Source organism: Lacerta agilis, chromosome 3 (assembly GCF_009819535.1).
Source record: "Lacerta agilis isolate rLacAgi1 chromosome 3, rLacAgi1.pri, whole genome shotgun sequence".
Classification (NCBI taxonomy): Eukaryota; Metazoa; Chordata; class Lepidosauria; order Squamata; family Lacertidae; genus Lacerta; species Lacerta agilis.
The window spans coordinates 2,998,051-3,017,935 of record NC_046314.1 but is presented as its reverse complement, the minus strand read 5'-3'; the positions used below and the strand labels follow the sequence as shown (position 1 = coordinate 3,017,935).

The 19,885-nt window shown below is 40.5% G+C and overlaps 1 protein-coding gene across 4 annotated transcripts in view; it reads left to right on the top strand.

Moving 5' to 3' along the window:
- Window positions 1-5,955, top strand: part of B3GNT2 (UDP-GlcNAc:betaGal beta-1,3-N-acetylglucosaminyltransferase 2) — a 36,534-nt gene extending 30,579 nt beyond the window's left edge. For all 4 annotated transcript variants that reach the window (XM_033145629.1, XM_033145626.1, XM_033145627.1 and 1 more), the window contains exon 2: window positions 2,290-5,955. In XM_033145629.1, coding sequence (XP_033001520.1) covers window positions 2,299-3,495 — 1,197 coding nt within the window. In that variant the 5' untranslated portion in view covers window positions 2,290-2,298 and the 3' untranslated portion in view covers window positions 3,496-5,955. The remainder of the gene's footprint in view (window positions 1-2,289) is intronic.
- The last annotated feature ends 13,930 nt before the right edge of the window (window positions 5,956-19,885 follow it).

Sequence of the window (19,885 nt, the reverse complement as noted above, 5' to 3'; positions counted from 1 at the left end):
ATCCTTGCACCAGCCTTGGTAGTTGGTTATGCTGAGAATGAGTGGCAGGCCAAGGTGAGCTTCATGACTGAGGGGGGATTTGAACCTGTGTCTTTCTGGTTCAAGCCTGGCACTGCCACACTGGCTCTAGTTGTAGAATCTTATAAGGGCACTGTTGCAGCTACAGAAGACAACCAACCCTTGGGTCTCTGCAGTTGAATGATAAAATTTAGGAGCAAATTAAAAATTAAATTCCCAGTCTACTGCATTATAATTCAATGCAAGCTTTTATATGAAAGGGAATTTTGAAATATTTTTCAGGGAGGGGAATGTTAAACAGACAATCCTTCATATAAATTTTAAGGTGCCAATATATGAACGGTCTCTGTCACATAATTAGCATGCTTAAATCAACTGTATACATCAAGTCTTACTTTACAGACTCCTTCAGCCTTTCCTGACCCATAATTTCCAGTTCGCGCAATATGTTGGCTGGTGCTGGTGGAAGTTGTAGCCCAAAACATCTGAGGGGGCAATAAGTTGGGGAAATTGTGCTACTTTTTTTCCTAGGACGATCAAAAGCAATATTTTTGGATCCTCCATACATGAAAATGAAAGTTCACAAAAGCCTCTCCTTGTTCAAACACTCCATTTGGAAATGGGAGGAAAAAACTGAACCAGTGAGCTAGAGCTATATGAAGGTAAACTCAGGCTAGTTTTCTAACCACTTACACTCTTGGTGTGAGCTGTTTTCACAGTTGCCTCCTTTAGAGTAAGATCAAACATTGGTAAGATGGGGTTCAGGGGACTTTCATTAGCATCCTAGTTATTTAGCAACATTTTACTTAATTTGTTCTTAAATTACAAGTTCATGTTGCAACAGTGACTTAGAATTAGAATGGTCATGGCAAGATATTTTATCTGATCATATCGAAGAATGTCAAAAGAAGCATTGTTATCATCCTCCGAGATCTGCTGAGTGCTCTTCTGTTGAGATTTGGACAGTTGAGATTTGGCCATGCCCATTCACTGCCTGTGGATCATTCTCCCCAAGGGAGCTTGTTCTCCTGCCCCCCCCCCAAGTCTCCTTGGTGCCAGAGAGAAGCCTTTCTTTTCTCAGAAGTCTTTTAATTGTTTTCAGCATTTAAAAAATCTTGGCATCTTTTTCAGCCAGCTTTTTATTATTGCTTATTGGAGTTATATAATCTAAGAGCGATATGTGTGTGCTTGTGGTGGGATTGTGTTGCTAGCTGTAGTTTGATCATGATGTTCTATACTGTTAATTTGTTTTAAACTGTACTGTACATTGCCTAGAGGCATACGTAATACTTGTAATAATAATATTTATTCCACAAACTGCAATGTAGCATGTGGGCAGTGCTTTGTAAGTCAAAACTTATAATGAAAACTACAAGTACTGGTAGTACCATGGAAATAACTTTCTCTGTTTGTTTTATACTCCATATTCAGTTCCAGTTTGGTGGATAATATGGTATGCCTTACCAGTAATACAAATGACTAATCCAGTACATTAAGAACTATTTTGTTAGGTTATATCCTAGTCAGATATAAGAGCATGTGTCTGAGAGAGAGAGGTACCCTTGAGGTTTAGCTGGCCTCTATCAGGGCCAAACCTTTAATGTGTGTGCCCCTGCCCTGTGGAACTCCTAGCTTATATATAATTTTTAATTAATTAATTAATTAATTTCCATACCTCCATACATCCGTGAATCACAGGGCAGTTTACAATATAAAAACACAAAAATGCGTAACATAATGGCAAACAAAAACAATTCCTCCCCCTAGCATTTATTTTATTTATTTATAGTAGTTTGGCAGGAGCATTCCTTGCACATTTTTAGACACCTTCTAAAAACTTTTATTCAGACAGGCCTTTCAGATCTGAGATTCTTTGTCAGTCAGTTCTCAATGATACGTTTCACATTTTTATTTTAATGCTGTGTTTTTAGTCTGTATATCGCCCTGTGATGTTTATATGAAAATGTGGTTTATAACTATTTAAATAAATTGCAAGGGGTTGGACTAGATGACCCTTGGGTCCCTCCCAACTCTCTGATTCTATGAAATAAATTCTTGTTGTTTGTTCAGTTTTATACCTTTCATTCATACTGGTTGTTGTAAGCAGCTTGTGCATTACTGTATTCCCTGTTCAGGATGAGATTTTGATTTACTGAGCTTTGCATTCTTCCAAATACCTAGTCACACAGTAATTGCATTCATCTGGAACAATATCTTGCTATATACCATTACGTGTTTTTCAGATGTTAATGGCTCTTTCTTTTTTTCTAGATATGAGACATGAGTGTTGGACGCAGAAGATTAAAGTGGCTGGGAATTCTAATGATGGTCAACTTCTTTATATATGTGATTGTGGAGGTGTCAAAGAGCAGTGGCCAAGCAAAGAATTCAAAAAGACACGTTATAATACCGCAGGCCAAATTCTGGAGAAAATTTGTTCCTCACAAGGCATATTGGAATAAACAGCAGCAGAAGCTGGAACGCTTATCCAATCCCATTTTTGCATTGCTTACAAATATGACAGTGGAAGAAAGCTTTTTATCTTCTAATGGCAGCTTTTCAAATGCCTGTGATCCTGACCCATTTGTAGCGTCACAAATTAAAGGCTTTAAAGACTTGCCAGATAGATTTAAAGACTTCTTGCATTACTTGAGATGTAGAAACTATTCATTATTAGTGGACCAACCCCACAAGTGCAAACACAAACCTTTTCTGCTTCTGGCTATCAAATCACTTATTCCCCATTTTGACAGAAGACAAGCAATCCGACAGTCTTGGGGGAAAGAAATTAAATCGGGAGATGCAACTATTGTGAGGGTCTTCCTGTTAGGCCAGAACTCTCCGGAGGATAACTTTCCTGATCTCTCAGATATGTTGAAATTTGAGAGTGAAACCCACCAAGATATTCTTTTATGGGACTACAAAGATACTTTCTTCAATTTGACCCTGAAAGAGGTACTGTTTCTGAAATGGGTGAGCAATACCTGCCCAGGTGCCCAGTTTATTTTTAAGGGAGATGATGATGTTTTTGTGAACACGCATCAGATCCTGGATTACTTGAAGAGTTTAACCAAGGATAAAGCCAAAGACTTGTTCATAGGTGATGTGATCAAAGATGCTGGACCTCATCGTGACAAGACACTGAAGTACTATATCCCGGAAAGTATTTATGAAGGCTCTTACCCTCCATATGCAGGAGGTGGTGGGTTTCTCTATTCTGGTGATCTTGCATTAAGATTAGCCAATGCATCTGACCAAGTCCTACTCTATCCCATTGATGATGTCTATACTGGAATGTGCCTTCAGAAACTTGGGCTTGCTCCCGAAAAACATAAAGGCTTCAAGACTTTTGGCATTGAAGAGAAACACAGGGATAATATTTGTTCCTACACAAATCTAATGTTGGTCCACAGCAGGCAACCCCAAGAAATTATTAAGATTTGGACGAACTTGCAAGATCCAGATTTAAGTTGTTGAGTATATATATGTCCAAAAGTTCTCTCCAAATTTGGGTTTAATTTATTGGCTAAATGGTTAGTACTTTGAATAGTTTGTTTTGCAAAGCAAAACTCGCTATAAATGGTTTGTCCAGAACTTCTAAAAGAACAATTACATCAGTAACAATGCACATCATGAGGATATGGCACGTAGATGCAGTCCTTTTATCTTTCCACTGTCATGTGTTCAATACTTTCACCCAATAAAAAACTGAAAAAGCATACCCTTCAGAAGTTGTGATTAAACTATTAATTTAATGACCATTTAGCTCAAATATTAGAAGACCTTTCCTGTTTTCTAATTATAATAATTATTTAATTGTGGTGATAGAAGCTACACACTGATTTGTTTTCCTGAGATAAGATATCTCAGAGACTGTTTTGGAACTCAAATTCAGGAAAGTAACTTCAAAATAAATAAACATGGGTAGAGTGTTCAGCTCCCATACTCTGAGTACTCCTCTTGGAATTAAGTTACAAGTAATTTAAGTTTATGGATCTAAATGGACCTACTCCTGAGTAAAATGCAACCCATGCCACCAAAAAGTTGGTTTTTATGGCTTTCCTTTTCCACTGTCTCGTTATATCATCCCACTGAACAGTATTCAGTTAAATGTGATGGAGATCCGTGTAATCTGTATGTAACTGTTTAAAATATCAGATGATACATATCTATGGCTGAGAAGCTGTATAGTTTAAAGTGTATTTTGGGAGGTTAAGTGTTGCTTTGCATCAGACATCAGGCTTAGCTAATGCTCAAGCATTTTACACTTTTCTTAAACTGGCATCAGACCTACACAGTCTCTTTATTTCCACAGTAGGCTTAACATTGCTCTGTTGTCTTTTATGTTGTTAAAAAAAATCAGGCAACTTCACTGATAAAATTAACTGATATGTGAATTGTTAATTGGCTTACAAAAACTGGGCCTTTCTTACAGTCTAGGGTTAGAACCTTATGAAAATGCGCAATTTCTGAGATTCCAAATCACTCAACCCCTGCAATTATTAAGGGTATCTCAAAGGCACAGGTCCTGAAACACTCTATCTGCCATATCTTCATCTGTGTTGTATCAGACAATTATTCAAAACAATGACTGCTTTCTTTATATACGTAGAAGTGCCTGTATTTATTGTTCAGATGGAAGACCAAAACATTTTCTTAAATATATTTAAGAAATATTTGTATAGTGTTGTCAGTCATATTTAAATAGAGTACACTATTTTAAATGTGTTGAAATATAAAGAGTTAAATAAAGTTAATTGTTTTCGAATTTCAAAAAGTATATGTGTGTACATCCCAATTTGTAGAGACAAGTTTAGATAATTCACACTATAATGATCACCGTCAGTATGTCAACTTTAATTTACTCAAGAGCTCTTATGGCCTAGGTCCGTGGCTTGTTGCCCCATAAGATGGGTCCATGTTCTTGTCCATCACACTGGTGCAATTTCTACCACTGCACTGCTTGCTAGGAGCAAATTATAACCAGTCAACAAGGAGTGACATTTTGTACTGGAAAAGCCCCTCTGTTTCTGTGGGTGCAGCAAAGATGTCCAAGTTCATTTCCTTTTCCATGGTGTAGGGGAGGCTTAGTGGTATTAGGCGGTAACATTTCAGTGGCAGAGAGACTGAGAAAGATCTACAGGCAGCAGCCTTGGTAGTAAAGGGGCTTACAGGGGCATATATAATGCTCGTCTTGACGATAATCCAAAACTTAGAGCAGTGGCATTCTTCCACATTGTTTTGAGATAGAAACCCCTCTGAGGAGACTGGGGCCTATCTTTTTGATGTTTAGATTTGAAGGGAAATCTGTTCATTCTTAAAAACATTCTATCCTGATAGAGTTGTATGCTTACGTTAAGAAAGAATATTGCTGAGGGAGGAATTCATCATGGCAGTCATTAGCACAAGCTTTTCAGCTTGCAAGAGGAAACCCTCTTCTACCCCCGCATGCATTTCTGGAGGTTGTTCTTATACCCCACAGCCAATTTGGGGTGGGGGGTGGAGGAGAGGAAGGGGGAAGCCCCATTGCAGTAGCAGCAATCATTAGTTGAAACCTTCCTATATTCCCCTACCCTAAGGCCACTGTTCTGTGCCCCCTTACATGGAACAAGCACTATTGAACTCAAAGGGGCTTACTCCTGAGTAGACATGTAGAGGACTAGACTATAAGGCCCGTATCCTGTGAACACTTGCCTGTGGATAAGCCCCAAATAATACATTGCAACACACTTCTGAGAAAACACACACTAAGCCTGTTCATCTTAGTCCTTGCCGCTCACCTCGTTTTTCCCCATTTTTCTGTATTCTGTTTTGTTGCTTCACGCTTACTGCACCACAAAGTTCATATTGTCTGCAATCTCTATGTTTTATCAAGAGATAAAAATGAGTTTTTAAATTCTATTTTTGTAAATAAATAAAATGTCTTTGAATTTGAAAGTGCGTTGCTGTAAGATTTGATTAGAAACTTGTTTGTAGTATTTTAATACTTTGACTTTACAGCAGATTGGTTCTATCTGGTATGTTCTGTGTATGCAAAAGCAGGAACATATTCCACTTTATGTTGGTGGCAGCACTTTGACTCCACTGAAATAGGTGGGTCAAGTTACTTTTGACTTCAGTCTCATTGATTTCAGTGGAAACTAAGTGCACCTGACTTTGTTGAGATCCAAACCGTAAATTTGTTCATTTCTAAGGTGCTGAAATCACTGGACACTATCCAAAAATAAAACTGAAAACTGCACCTGGCCATTGAGTAAACTCCATGTATGCTGCTCTGAGCTTCTTAGAGAAGAAAGATACAATACAAATGTGATTAAAATAAATGGTAAAGCAGTTACACAACAGTAAGTTCCCAATAACTTAATGAATGTAATGAAATTCAGACAATTTAGGCTGTTGCCTAAGGCAGTAATTCCTAATAGGGAACAGGTGCTGTAAATATAGGAACAGTCCAAGCTGTGTTGTACCTCTTAAAAGCAAGTTAATGAGAAACACACAACAGTCCCATTTCAAAATTACATGTGCAGCAGCCCAAGTTCATGTTTTTTCAGAAGTCTTCCTACTTCAGTGGCACATACTCCCTTTCCCTTCATCATGGGGTTCCAGACCTGTTCACGAGGGCAGAACGAGTAGTTTAGAAGCATTATTACAGCTGAAATCTATGATGAATGCAGCACAAACACACTTAAGAATCTGAAAGCATATGCTGCCAACTTGTACCCATTAAAGTGGTACACTAGAGCTGTAGCTATAGTGGTCTATTGCAGCAAAAGCAAAAGAGTCTTGTGGCATCTTAGAATGTTTGGCATTAGATTTCCCTGGAAAAAAGGAACACCACTTCCAGATGCACTATAATCCCTGTACAATACTTGGAGAAGGCAGAACAAATGTTACAAAAATCGATTTAACCCACAGCTCCAAAGTTCTTAAACGTTCTTAAAATTTAACCAACTATTTTAACTGCTTGGAATAGATAAGCTGAACTGAAAATGATACTGAGAAGTTAAGAAAATGACAGAAGAAAAATGATGAGTATCTGAAATAGCATCACAGACACAGCAAAAAATAAATAAAATCCACAGATTTTAAATTTAGAGAGAGTAGGTGGCAAAACTGTGATACAGGAGCTTGTCTGGATTAGAAAAGCATATAGCTCAGAGTTCAGTCATATAATCTTCATACCTCCAGCACAAGAGCACCTCTGCTTTCTAAAAACGGATGGATGGTGTAGCAGGGAGGTCTGAGCTAGACTTGGTCCTAGAGCTGTAGTCTCAGTCATCTGCTGCTGCCACCATCTCCTTTTGCGTCTTCCTTGGCAACATGCAGCACATAACTCTCTGTCACCTTTATTGTGAATTATCCATGGTTGTCGTAGCTCCAAGTCAGGGACCCCTGTTCCTGCGGTGGTTGCTTGAGTATATGCTGAGTAGGGTGGCAGGGAGTCTTAATGCTATGGCCATTACTAAAACCTGACTTGGAATGTACCAAAATCCTATTACCTTAATTTGGTTTGACTGAGTATGCACCTTGTTAATATCCTTCAATAATTTTAAAAGAAACATTTGCACCATTGAGAGTAGACCTTTGCTGTTAAGATAATAAAAATATAAACCCTATAATAGATGGATTAAATAACAGTAGTCTTAATAAAGACATACCAACCTCCATAAACCATGGATCAAAGTAGTTTATTGGGCAGACTGAGCCTTGGGAACTCGTTATATCCTTTCTTGGCTTTGAGAAGATACTATGGGACTGGTTCTCACTGGTGTGGCAGGAGAGGATGGCAAGATCTGGCAAAATTCAAGGACAATCAAAGAAACATTTAAACATTTCAGATAATATAATATATATACCAGTATATATGCAGAATATGGATAGATATCTTTTCAAAATGAGAACAAGAGTACCAAGTGATATTTAGGACATATTGTGGACAGAGATTTTCAACTGACAAATACGATAGCTCAGAAAGAGAAAGGTTTCTTTTCGTTGATTAGGAGTTGATTTCTTTCTCTCAAATTAGACCTAAAATAAATGAGATTATCCAGCAGAAGCAAGTTCACACCTCTCAATGAGTTTGTACACATATTAAGGTTCAACTATAAGAGGCTTGTTTATAATTATATTTTGGGAATGATTCATGTTCTATGTAGTTGCATTATTTATACTTTCTGGATGTTCCATGATCCTATTATAAAGTAATTGTGTTCTGTATTATGAATCAAGCACTGCTAGGAGTTGTTTCTTTTTTGTTTTTCAATATATTCCTTACCAATAAAAAAATTGGGTGCGGTGCAAGTTTATTCTGAAAGTATGGCCCAGAGAATTTTCTTTTTATAACCGCTGTACTGTGGTTTGTTAAACCCGATCCTGGTTTGTAAGCAGTACTTGGTTTGGACATCATGGAAAGCCATGGATTAACAAACCACAGCATCTTCTGCAGCTGTATCTTTATATATCATTGTATGATTGTGCTATAACGCGATCAAATAGCATTGTAATTCTCTGACAACAATAGTTATGACTTTAGTTCTGTTTGTTGTTAATATCTGTAATTAGGTTTCTAAAATAAGTTAATCTTTCACTGTAGCCTTTTCTCTCCCAACATGTTTCATGAGCAGAATATGTTAAGCATTCTCCACTTTAGAACAGCAGTTTAATATGGAGATAATGTTAGATGAGGCTGTGTAAATAAATACTGGAGTGGAGAGTGAGAGACAGGGTGCGAGCTTTTCAGATTTGAGTGCCTTCAACTTGACCTGGCACAGCAGGACCGGATAAAATGCTTCTTTCTTCTTTCATCTTGTTTTGAGCAAGGCATGCCTGGGTTGCTTGGACAATATTCAAAAACATGCTGCTTGTCTGAAAAGGTTCCACAGGGATCAATTAGACAATGGTAATAGCTAGCAAAGCACTAGTTAGGTACGTGCATAAATGATAAACAAATCCATATTTTAAAGTAGTTCCTTCTCTTACGAATAACATTGGATGAAATAATTTAATGTTCACAAAGGCCCTTTTCAAAATGTGAGTGCACTTCCAGCTTTTCCACACACTTAACTGTGGAGTGTTTTGTTTTTTAGGGTATACATAGGCAGGCAATGTACTTCAGGTTCTAAAGTGAAACTCACATTATAATGCAAGGTTTAAATACTTTAGAAATTTAAACAAATACCAGAAAGATCTGTTTGAAATGCTCCTAGAATGGATGTTGAATGCTCCTACAATTATACACTCTCCTGTTTTTGGGGAGCAAGCATGCAGTTTATGAAATGCAGGAAGATCAGTCTCCTCTGCTGTGCATCAGGCTATATGTCTGTTCTTTCTTAGCATAAGCAAAAGTGAGCCTGTGAACTAGGAACACATGAGGAGGGCACAGGGTGCGAAGAATAGTGCCTGTTCTAACCTGGTGCTGATAATATTCTTTTAGGGTCATACTAGGTGTGAGGTTAACTACATATTTTAATGCAAATACAGGGAAGCCCAAGCAACTTTTTAAAATACTGTTTTTATTTATTTTCATGGTACAGAAAATTTTTGAGAAAACCAATTGTTACAACAGTAAACAACTAGTAACTTGTCCTGATAAAATTACAGACTTTTATCATGCCAGGTGTTGAAGTTTCATTTGATTATTCTTAAGAGATCACGCCACATTTTCCCATGAGTGCTGGGTGGATTCCTGCCACAGCCTGAACGATTTATGTATTCAATAAACATTTTCCATATGTTATACAAGGAATATGGATTGTGTTTGCCCTTTACCGCAAGCCTGAGCAACTTGGAGGGGAGGGGATTCATAGAATCATAGAATCTTAGAGTTGGAAGGGACCCAAGGGTCATCTAGTCCAACCCCCTGCAATGCAGGGATTGAATTGATGGTTTCCTCTCTGAGACATGGTTGCATTTTTAAAATGTGGTTTTTTTGTTGTTTTTCGCTGTTTGCATTTTGAAAGAAGCAAAGATGGTGGCTGTGAAGGCTTCCCATGAAATGCAAATAGCTGCTTCAGAAAGACAATTTGTTTTTAAGATTGCAGTGGGTGGAAGCTAAATGCTTTCCCCCTTTCCACTCCCAGGACCCTCTGGTTTCCCTGCAGTGGCCACTTGCATAACAACTGCAACAATAAATATCACATAGTCTTTGGTCCTTAGACCACTGGAATAATAGAATTTTCCTAAGAACCATGCCACCAGATGTTGCTGGACTGTAGCTCCTATCCAGCCTGCCTATTGCCCATTCCTGGTGAGGGGAAGCTAAGAACATCTGAACATCATCATGTGGGTTGCCACTGGCATGGAAAGTTCAGCAAGAAGCTAAGATTGAAGTAAAAACCTAGCACAATTAAAAGTCGTCATGTCTCTCTGTGTGCAGAATTCACTGGAACTAGAGGTTTATTGAATATATGTATCTCAGGATTTAAGAGGCAAAGGGGGGAAAAAAATTACGTCAAGGGTAACGCCGTTCTTTATCAAGCTCTGATTGGTCCCAAGTGATTAAATTACAGCTCGCTTACATGAGACCAAGGGAGCTATGTTATTTTTCAACACAGTTACTTTAATTTTCTTTGCTCATAGGAGAGGAGCGAGGCTGGTGGTATCCTTGGGAATGCTGAGCCCTGTTTCCATGGAAAAACAGGTTTATTGAAATGGAAACACAAAGAGTTCTTTGAAAGAGTGGTGGACAAAAGATTATCATGAATTATATTGTAATTTTGTGTGAACTGCCCTGAGATCTGCAGATAAAGGGCAGTATACAAATTTATGATGATGATGATGATGATCAAATGCCATGTCTCCTGTTAGGAGTCTTAAATTATGAATTGGGCGCCTTCCAGTTGTACTTGCATAAACATAACTTGTAGTCCATCATTTTCACAAAATAAATACAGGTGGAAAACAATCTTAGTTTTGCTTCCTGAGTAAGAAAGTAATAAGAAATTAAATACATACATTTTCTTTACAAGTGCTATTTTACTGTAGTAATATGGCAAAAGTGCACCTCCAGCATTCAAAAGTAATAAAGGGATATTCCTTCCCTAAAGTGGTGTGGTCATTCAAGAGAGTTGCATCATTCCGAATTAATCTCATAATATATAAATGCTTTGAGTCTCTGTAACACGTCACACAACCACTTTTTGTGCTGCAGTCATGATGGCAATAAATGCACTACTGTGGCTTGAGACATGAAGGATGTTTGCAACATGAAACAAAACACCACCCTGTAATAATGGAGGAGGGAGGAGGGGAAGAATTTGGTATGCAAAAAGGTATCTGCAAGCAACTAAGCCACATTTAATACCTTTAGTGGGAGTTAGGGTGCTTCAGAGAAGACATCATATTAAGCATGGGACAAAATTTGGTTTAAAAGAATAATAAATCAGGAATTCTCCAACCAAGCGGCTTTGAAAGAGAGAGGGGAAAAAATCAATTATTTGACTAAATGTTCAGACTTTATGTATGATTCTGCCTGAGATAAAATCGAAAGAATTCCATATGACATGGAAATGCCTTCTACTTGGCTACTTTGCTAGAAACGCCAGTGCTGGCTGTGAGTGAAAGAAATCCAAAATTGGTAAAACAGCATCTCAGTCTAGCTTTGGATTAACCTGCTTTTTAACTTATTATTAACACAGTTCTCATTTCACATTGTGCTTCCCACCCCCCTTTACTCGATGCTGTTCTTGGCCCAACCAGTTCCCCTCCTCCTTCAACTAACCTTCAGTTGTTTTAAACACATAACATTTTGCCTTACATGGGTCTGGAGGTGAAATGTATACACCTTCTGCCTCAAAATTGCACAACTGTTTTGTACTTCCACGCATATGCAGCAGAATACTACGGCATGACTTTAATATGCCTTTAATACACAGGTATTGTGTGCATGATTTGAGGGTATTGTGTGAAGCAGCTGTTAGATTTGACAGAAGAGTTTTCCTGTTGCTGGATTGGAGACTGGATAGGTAGAGTACAACTCTTGGCCTGCTCCTAATCCTTTGTTCCTAATTTGCAGCCTTCCACTGATTTGGAATAAAAAGTGAAAAAGTGTTAACATTAGAAATCTAACATCAGCACACAGGCAAAACTGCCTTTTATAGTACCTACCCCTAAGGCTGAAATCCAGCACATTTCATTTATACTAGTACAGTACCTGCCTCTCCAAAAAGAGTTTCCTCTCATCGGACTTCTTCCTTGGCTCCCTTATCTCTCCCCAAATGCTGAGCTGCTGATTCAGCAAGGCCATGCATAGGTTTATCTTTCTCTAGTCTAATTAACCATGTGGGGTGTGACTCAATGACTGCTCACAGTTCTGTATGGCTAGCCAGTGTGGTGTAGTGGTTAAGAATGGTAGACTCATAATCTGGGGAACCGGGTTCGCTTCTCCGCTCCTCCACATGCAGCTGCTGGGTGACCTTGGGCTAGTCACACTTCTCTGAAGTCTCTCAGCCCCACTCACCTCACAGAGTGTTTGTTGTGGGGGAGGAAGGGAAAGGAGAATGTGAGCCGCTTTGAGACTCCTTCGGGTAGTGAAAAGCGGGATATCAAATCCAAACTTCTTCTTCTTCTTCTTCTTCTTCTTCTTCTTCTTCTTCTTCTTCTTCATCATCATCTTTGGGATATTTTAGCAGGGTTGTGTTGCATCATGCCATTCTGTGTTGCTCACTGGACAATTCTGCTGCAGGAAGCAAATCGCAACCCTTTGACTTGGGTATCCAATACTTCTTAATCCAGTTTGCGTGTCTGTAAATAGGTGACTACGCCAACTCCAGTGTGGCAAACAGCAGGCAGGAGAGTGAGGAAGCAGCGCTGGTGGGAGGCCTTGAACCAAGGAATGGGGGTAAGCATTTCATAGAGAGGTTTAGCAAGCCACTCTGTGAAGTGCCTCCCTCTTTTAAAAGCAAGTGGAGGATGGGGGTGATCTGTGAGTGAAGGTGCTTTTGGCAAGGGAAGAGGGGCAAGGGGGGGGCAGTGTCAATGGGAAGGAGTTGGCCAGGGGTGGCAGTCCCTTGTATTTCATAATTACATCACATTTTAAATCCTCCATACCAATTCACACGGAATACTTTTAGATTGCATCTTAATTATTACAAGCTATAGTGCTATATCTTTGCACCATGACTGAGGCCTGATTCAGAACCATTTGTACATACCGGTAGTTACATTAACAGGGATAGATTTCGGCATGTTCTAGGCCAGTCACTAGATGTTGCTGCCTTTTGTTCAGAAACTAGCTGGTGGAAAATGTTGCAAGCCCTGAGTTGTTGTGACCAGAGTTGTGTTTGTGGAGCATGTGGGACTCCCAGCTACTAGCATGCTACCTCTAGTATTGGAGCCTCTGTGCCTCTGAATACCAGTTGCTGGGAATTACAAGGTTACCCACAAGTCCCACAAGCAGTGGCATCTGGCTGGCCACTGTGGGAACAGAATAGTGAACTAGATCGTCCTCTTATTTATGTTCTTAAGCATACTTTTTTTTTTGGTAAATCAGTGAAAATCAATTATGTTAGAAAAGGGATATTTAATACAAACATATTTCATGCTTTAGAACTCAAATGAATTGGCTTTACAAAAGAAATTTCCTGCCAGGTGAGCTTGCCAGGTAGCAGAGCACAAATAATGAGATGCTATACAAACAGAAATTGTTGCTGTTATCAGAATCTCTTTTCAGTGTTTAGTCATGATGAGGGCAGGGAATTATGGATACCACCAAATGAATCACATACGTTGCACTCACTTGGTCATCATAAAAACATGTGGATATTTGCAAGTGTTGTTCCATTGGACCAATGCCCATTACACCAATAAACTGGGTCATCTTATGCAGTATGCACCGGTTTTACCACCTTGTAACTCACCTCCCACACTCTTGCAACTCAACTTTTCCCTACTTGGCAGGGCTGGGCCAAAACCGCTACAGTTCTGTAGAGCATTCCTCACAGGCAAAGAAAGCTTCCTCCTCAGCTCTTTCCTGTCTGGCAACATTGCATTGTTTCTACAGAACTCTTTCAACAAAAATCCTCTACAGAATTCTTTTCTTAGTGGTTCTATTTTGTGCTTTTGTCACTGAAATGTATTCCAGTGTTTATGCAGGAAAGCCTGGTGTGATCAATACAGTCCCATTAAAAGATAGTTCCTGGATAGCTCAGTTGGATAGAGCATGTTGATAATGCCAAGGTTCTGGGTTCGATCCCCATATGGGACAGCTAAACTCTTAGGTTGGGATTCAACTAACAAGCCCCACCAGCAGAAGCCCATGCAAGAACTTCCTCTAGCACAATGAGGCTTTGCCCTTCCTGTCCCACCAAATTGACTCAGGGGAAATTGGGAGAACCCCCCAGAACAGGGCATGGGAGGAGGAGAGGGCAGATCATTCCATCTGGCAAGTAGAAATGCATGCACAGACAGAGCAATCTGTTTACCGTATTTTTCGCTCCATAGGGTGCACCTGACCATAGGGCACACCTCGTTTTTAGAGGAGGAAACAAGAAAAAAAAAATTCTGGTTTTCCTCCTCTAAAAGCCCTGTTTTTTTGAGGATCAGCTAAAGGTTTGCAGCTTTTTTTGCAAAGAGAAAAGCCCTGGTTTTTTTGAGGATCAGCTAAAGGTTTTGCAGCTTTTTTTGCAAAGAGAAAAGCCCTGGTTTTTTTGAGGATCAGCTAAAAGTTTTGCAGCTTTTTTGCAAAGGGAAAAGCCCTGGTTTTTTGAGGATCAGCTAAAAGTTTTGCAGCTTTTTTTGCAAAGGGGGAAAAGCAAAGCTCCTTTTGCAAAGAGGGAAAAGCAAAGAGGAAAAGCTCTGTTTTTATGGGGTTCAACTCACATTTCTGCAGCTTCTAAAGGAAAGGGAGCCTTTTCTACAGTTTCCAGACAGATAATCTAATCAGCCAGTCACATGTAGCTGGGGAAACAAACAACCTCCCTGAGCAGCACATTCAACAAAGGAGGGTGGGGCTGAAAGGGAGCCGGGACTCTTATATCTCTCCTGATCTCTTGCTGATCAGCTGCTGAGCGGGGTCCTTTCAACACCCCCTTTTCTCTTTGTAAAATAAAAAGCATGATCCTCTTTTGGCCCCTGGGCAATTCAGCTCCAGGGACCACCATTTGCTCCATAAGACGCACAGATATTTCCCTTTACTGTTTAGGAGGAAAAAAGTGCATCTTATGGAGCGAAAAATACAGTAAGTGCTACACTGAATTCCTCCCAAAATGAAAACATCTAATTTTCACAAGGAAAATTAAATGCAAAGCTCCCCACCCCAAACACACACATACACAGCTCACAGCAGAGAGCCCTGCAACTTCATCCATCAGAGGTTTCCACCCATGGGCTGGTGCCTCCTGTTGTCTCTCTGGCATGTGCTTCCAACACCATCTTCTAATGTATTTTAATATTTGTTGGAAGCCGCCCAGAGTGGCCGGGGAGACCCAGCCAGATGGGCGAGGTACAAATAATAAATTGTTGTTGTTGTTGTTGTTGTTGTTGCAGCAATGCTTGTGTCACCTAAGAGGTGGTCTTCAGACAGCCTTGCAGCTGAGACATCTAGCCGGGCCCTCAGAACAGCAACCAAGGCTAAACAGTTCTGGTACCGGAGGAGAGGGAAGATTCCCCCCTCCTCTGTTCATGCTCAGCCACTGTAAGAAATGACTGAGGAGGCCTGCATCCAAATGCTGCCCTCATCCTGGACTTACTGCATAGACTGTTAGACCATATATTTTTTACCACCTCAGATCCTAATTTGTAAAAAGGGAACAAATTATTGTATGGGCGTTGCTGTCACCCTCAAAAGGAGAGATACTTTAACATGAAATGAGCAGAGATGAGCAATAAGGCACTGACTCACTGGCTCCTTTTTTAGCAGACCACTTACTTCTGTGGAGGGCTGGGCTGGTTTCATTTAATGTCACCCTTGTGTGTTACTAATTTTGCAAATGCAGTCATGTACTGTTTGAAAGGTTTTCTTACATCACTGCACAGATGATGTGAAATATGTATTCTGAGCATACATGCCTTGTTTGCATTCTCTAGGTATCTGTTTCACACTTTCATTCTACAATGCTCAAGGAACATCTTCAGGTATGGGATTTTCCCTAATGCAGATTGCTGGGATGAATCATCAGTCAGTTTGAGTGACTACAACCTACGCCAATGTGCTTGGAATTAAAGAGCAGAGGTTCCAAGACATATAGTAATTTCCTCCCCCCAAAAGGGAGGCACTATCTAAATTTAAGCACCTCCCCATGCCTGCCTGGTACCTCTTTGAGGCTCTGACTGAAATGCCCCAATGACAAGATGGCCATGTGTTCTACTTTACAGAGGACAGGCTTCTGTTTGAAGGACTCTCAGTCCATGTCCAATTTAATTACTGGTATAAAGAATTCTTACTCTTACATTGTTACTTCTCTATCCCAGTGTTTCCCAACCTTGTGCCTCCATCTGTTTTCGGACTACAATTCCCACCATCCCTGACCACTGGTCTTGCTAGCTAGGGATGATGGGAGTTGTAGTCCAAAAACAGCTGGAGGCACAAGGTTGGGAAACACTGCTCTATCCCACCTTTTCCTAGCCATGGAACTCAGAGTGGCCTAGTGGTTCCCAAGCTGTCACCCATCTAGAAACTGACCACACCCAGCCCTGCTTAGCTTCAGCAAGGTTGTGGCCTCATGTGTCTTCAGACCATACCCAGCCTAACCATAAGAAGGGAGAACTGAGGGCTTGAAGTTCCCCATCAACACTTAGTAGCTCGGCAGCAGACTGAGCAGACCAACAGGTAACTTGGTCACAGTCTTCAAGTGAGAGGGGAGAGATGGGGTGACTTGTTTGGGTTTGATGGGGAGTGTTGCTTCAGGGCTGATCAACATTACTGGCATATTATTGATTATAATACATTCATATATTGCTATTTATACTGTTTTGGTTGATAGATGGTATTTGTTATACCTTTATTGCATTTTTTTCTGTATTAGGTGGTTTTTTTTTTGGTTTTTTGTTGTTGTGAGCTGACTGAGCTCAGTTTGGTTGTTGCAAAAGCAGCATACAAATATTACTTCAAATTGAAACAGTCTACCCCATTGCAGCAATATGAGTAGTATTTATATTTAATTGGAGTGATTATTTCTAAATTTGCATCTCTATACTAACATACACAAAGCTTTGTCCTCTCTTTCCAGGAGGGAGACAAAAGAGCATCAGTCAACCCATCATCTCCTTTTCCCCACAATTCAAAGACCAGCCTCCTGTTCCCACCCCATCACCTGCCCCTAAGCAGGGGAATTCCTCTATCAAAGGAGGCTACCAAGACCCCTGGATTCCTCACCTTCTACTCTTCAGCAGTCTCCTACCTGCTTCCTATGCATTCCTGGGATTTCTGGAGACTCAATAAGAAATGCAGCCTTCTCAGAGTTTACTATGTCATTTGCAAGATTTTTGTGACCAGAAGATTGCAAAAGTGACAGATTGATCAAGAAAGATCAGTAAGAGTACATCTTAGTAAAGAAGGTAAAGGAAAAGGACCCCGGGACAGTTAAGTCCAGTCGAATTCGACTATGGGGTGCAGCACTCATCTCCACTTTCAGGCCAAGGGAGCCGGGTCATGTGGCCGGCATGTCAAAACTGCTTCTGAAGTACCAGAGTGCACAGAAATGCCATTTACCTTCCTACTGCAGTGGTACCCATTTATCTACTCACAATGGTATGCTTTCGAACTGCTGGGTTGGCAGGAGTGGGCCAAAACAACATGAGCTCACCCCATTGTGGCGGATTCGAACTGCTGACCTTCCGATCGGCAAACCCAAGAGGCTCGGTGGTTTAGACCAGTGTTTTTCAACCTTTTTTGGGCAAAGGCACACTTGTTTCATGAAAAAAATCACGAGGCACACCACCATTAGAAAATGTTAAAAAATTTAACTCTGTGCCTATATTGACTATATATAAAATAATTTTTCAATTTTTCCCACGGCACACCAGGCAACATCTCGCGGCACACTAGTGTGCCGCGGAACAGTGGTTGAAAAACACTGGTTTAGACCACAGCACACCTGTGTCCCTACAGAAGAAGAGTTTGGATTTGATATCCCGCTTTTCACTACCCGAAGGAGTCTCAAAGCGGCTCACATTCTCCTTTCCCTTCCTCCCCCACAACAAACACTCTGTGAGGTGAGTGGGGCTGAGAGACTTCAGAGAAGTGTGGACTAGCCCAAGGTCACCCAGCAGCTGCATGTGCAGGAGCGGAGACGCAAACCCGGTTCCCCAGATTACGAGTCTGCCACTCTTAACCACTACACCAAACTGGCTCTACAGCTTAGCGATAGAAGTTGAATAAACAGAGCCACCCTCTTCCAGCCACCTGAAGGTTTCAGATTCCTCACTTTTAAAGGCTGGGCAAGATTTGGGGACTTGTCGGGAGACAACAGAGCTATCAATAAAGACAAGAGAGAGAGAGGACACTGAGTGAAGACTGATAAAGAGAAACTGGAAGACCAGGCCAGTGATGTCATAATCATATTGAGCAATATGGGGTGTTTCCAGTCTCATCTGTTGCTAGGCAAACTTTAAAATACATTTTTTTAAAGCTCCAACAACTCCAGCAATGATTTCAATTCCTCCAGCTATTCAGTGTGTAATTATGTATTGTGAGGTTGGTACTGAAATCTGAGAATTAGCAGAAAAACTCCACTATGTCATCAGTCAGAGGCTGTTACCAAATCTACTCACAGATACATACACACACATGAACCTGATCTTTCTTACAGACATTTCACAGAACTATTACTTTCAGGATCTTTATATGGCACAGAAATGATTGCTACTGGCACAATTACATTAGAAATGACCCATATTGCTTTGCTCATTTGGGGGTAATTGGCAGGAACCAATAAACGCCAATTCCTGCCCACCCAGCAGTTCGAAAGCATGTCAAAGTGCAAGTAGATAAATAGGTACCACTCCCGGTAGGAAGGTAAACAGTGTTTCCATGCGCTGCTCTGGTTCGCCAGAAGCAGCTTAGTCATGCTGGCCACATGACTCGGAAGCTGTACGCCGGCTCCCTCGATAAGTAAAGCGAGATGAGTGCCGCAACCCCAGAGTCAGGACATGACTGGACCTAATGGTCAGGGGTTACCTTTACCTTTACCTAATATACGCCGATATTGTCTTGTTTCTTCAGAGGAGTTAGCAAGGACCCACACCATATGCTATGCTTTATTATTTTATTTGTACAAAACGACAAAGAGCAAACAGGAATGGCTTTGTGGGCTTGAAGCACCCAATACAGAAATGCAAGAGAGTCAAATGGTTATACATTGTGCGGCGACCCAATTCTCATTGCCTGGCCCCAAGCTTACACAGTTCCAACTACAGAGAGAGTTAGGTATTTCTCAGGCAGGCATTTAGAGACCCGTGAGATTGCAGAGGGGGAGAAGAAACAAACCAGGAGGAGGAAAAGTTTGCCTGCAAGTTAACGAAAGTCCAGGTCTCACAAGAGCTTTAGGTAAGTAAGTAAGATTAATGAAACATGAAAAGAGAAGTGAGAGGGATGACATGCAATGGTTATCTGTCTTTAGGATGAGGGAAGCAAAGAGAAGCAGTTTCTTTGGTTTTTACTATGACCGTCCTAAGTTCACTGTCATGGCTGGGTCCAGAGCTGCTGGCAATGGCTTAAGTTGTTGATTTCTGGATACTGGAGACCCTGACGGCTATGTACACCTAAGTTGGTTTTAGTTGAGCTTGATAATTGAAACGCACATACAGTATCCCCATTCGCATTTTCATGTGGAAAGGTGACCAGGATACTAACTTCACCTGACAAGCAGTACAGCAATGGATGGCTTCCAGCATGATCTGGGTGACATTCAGTGGGACTGTTCAGTCATCT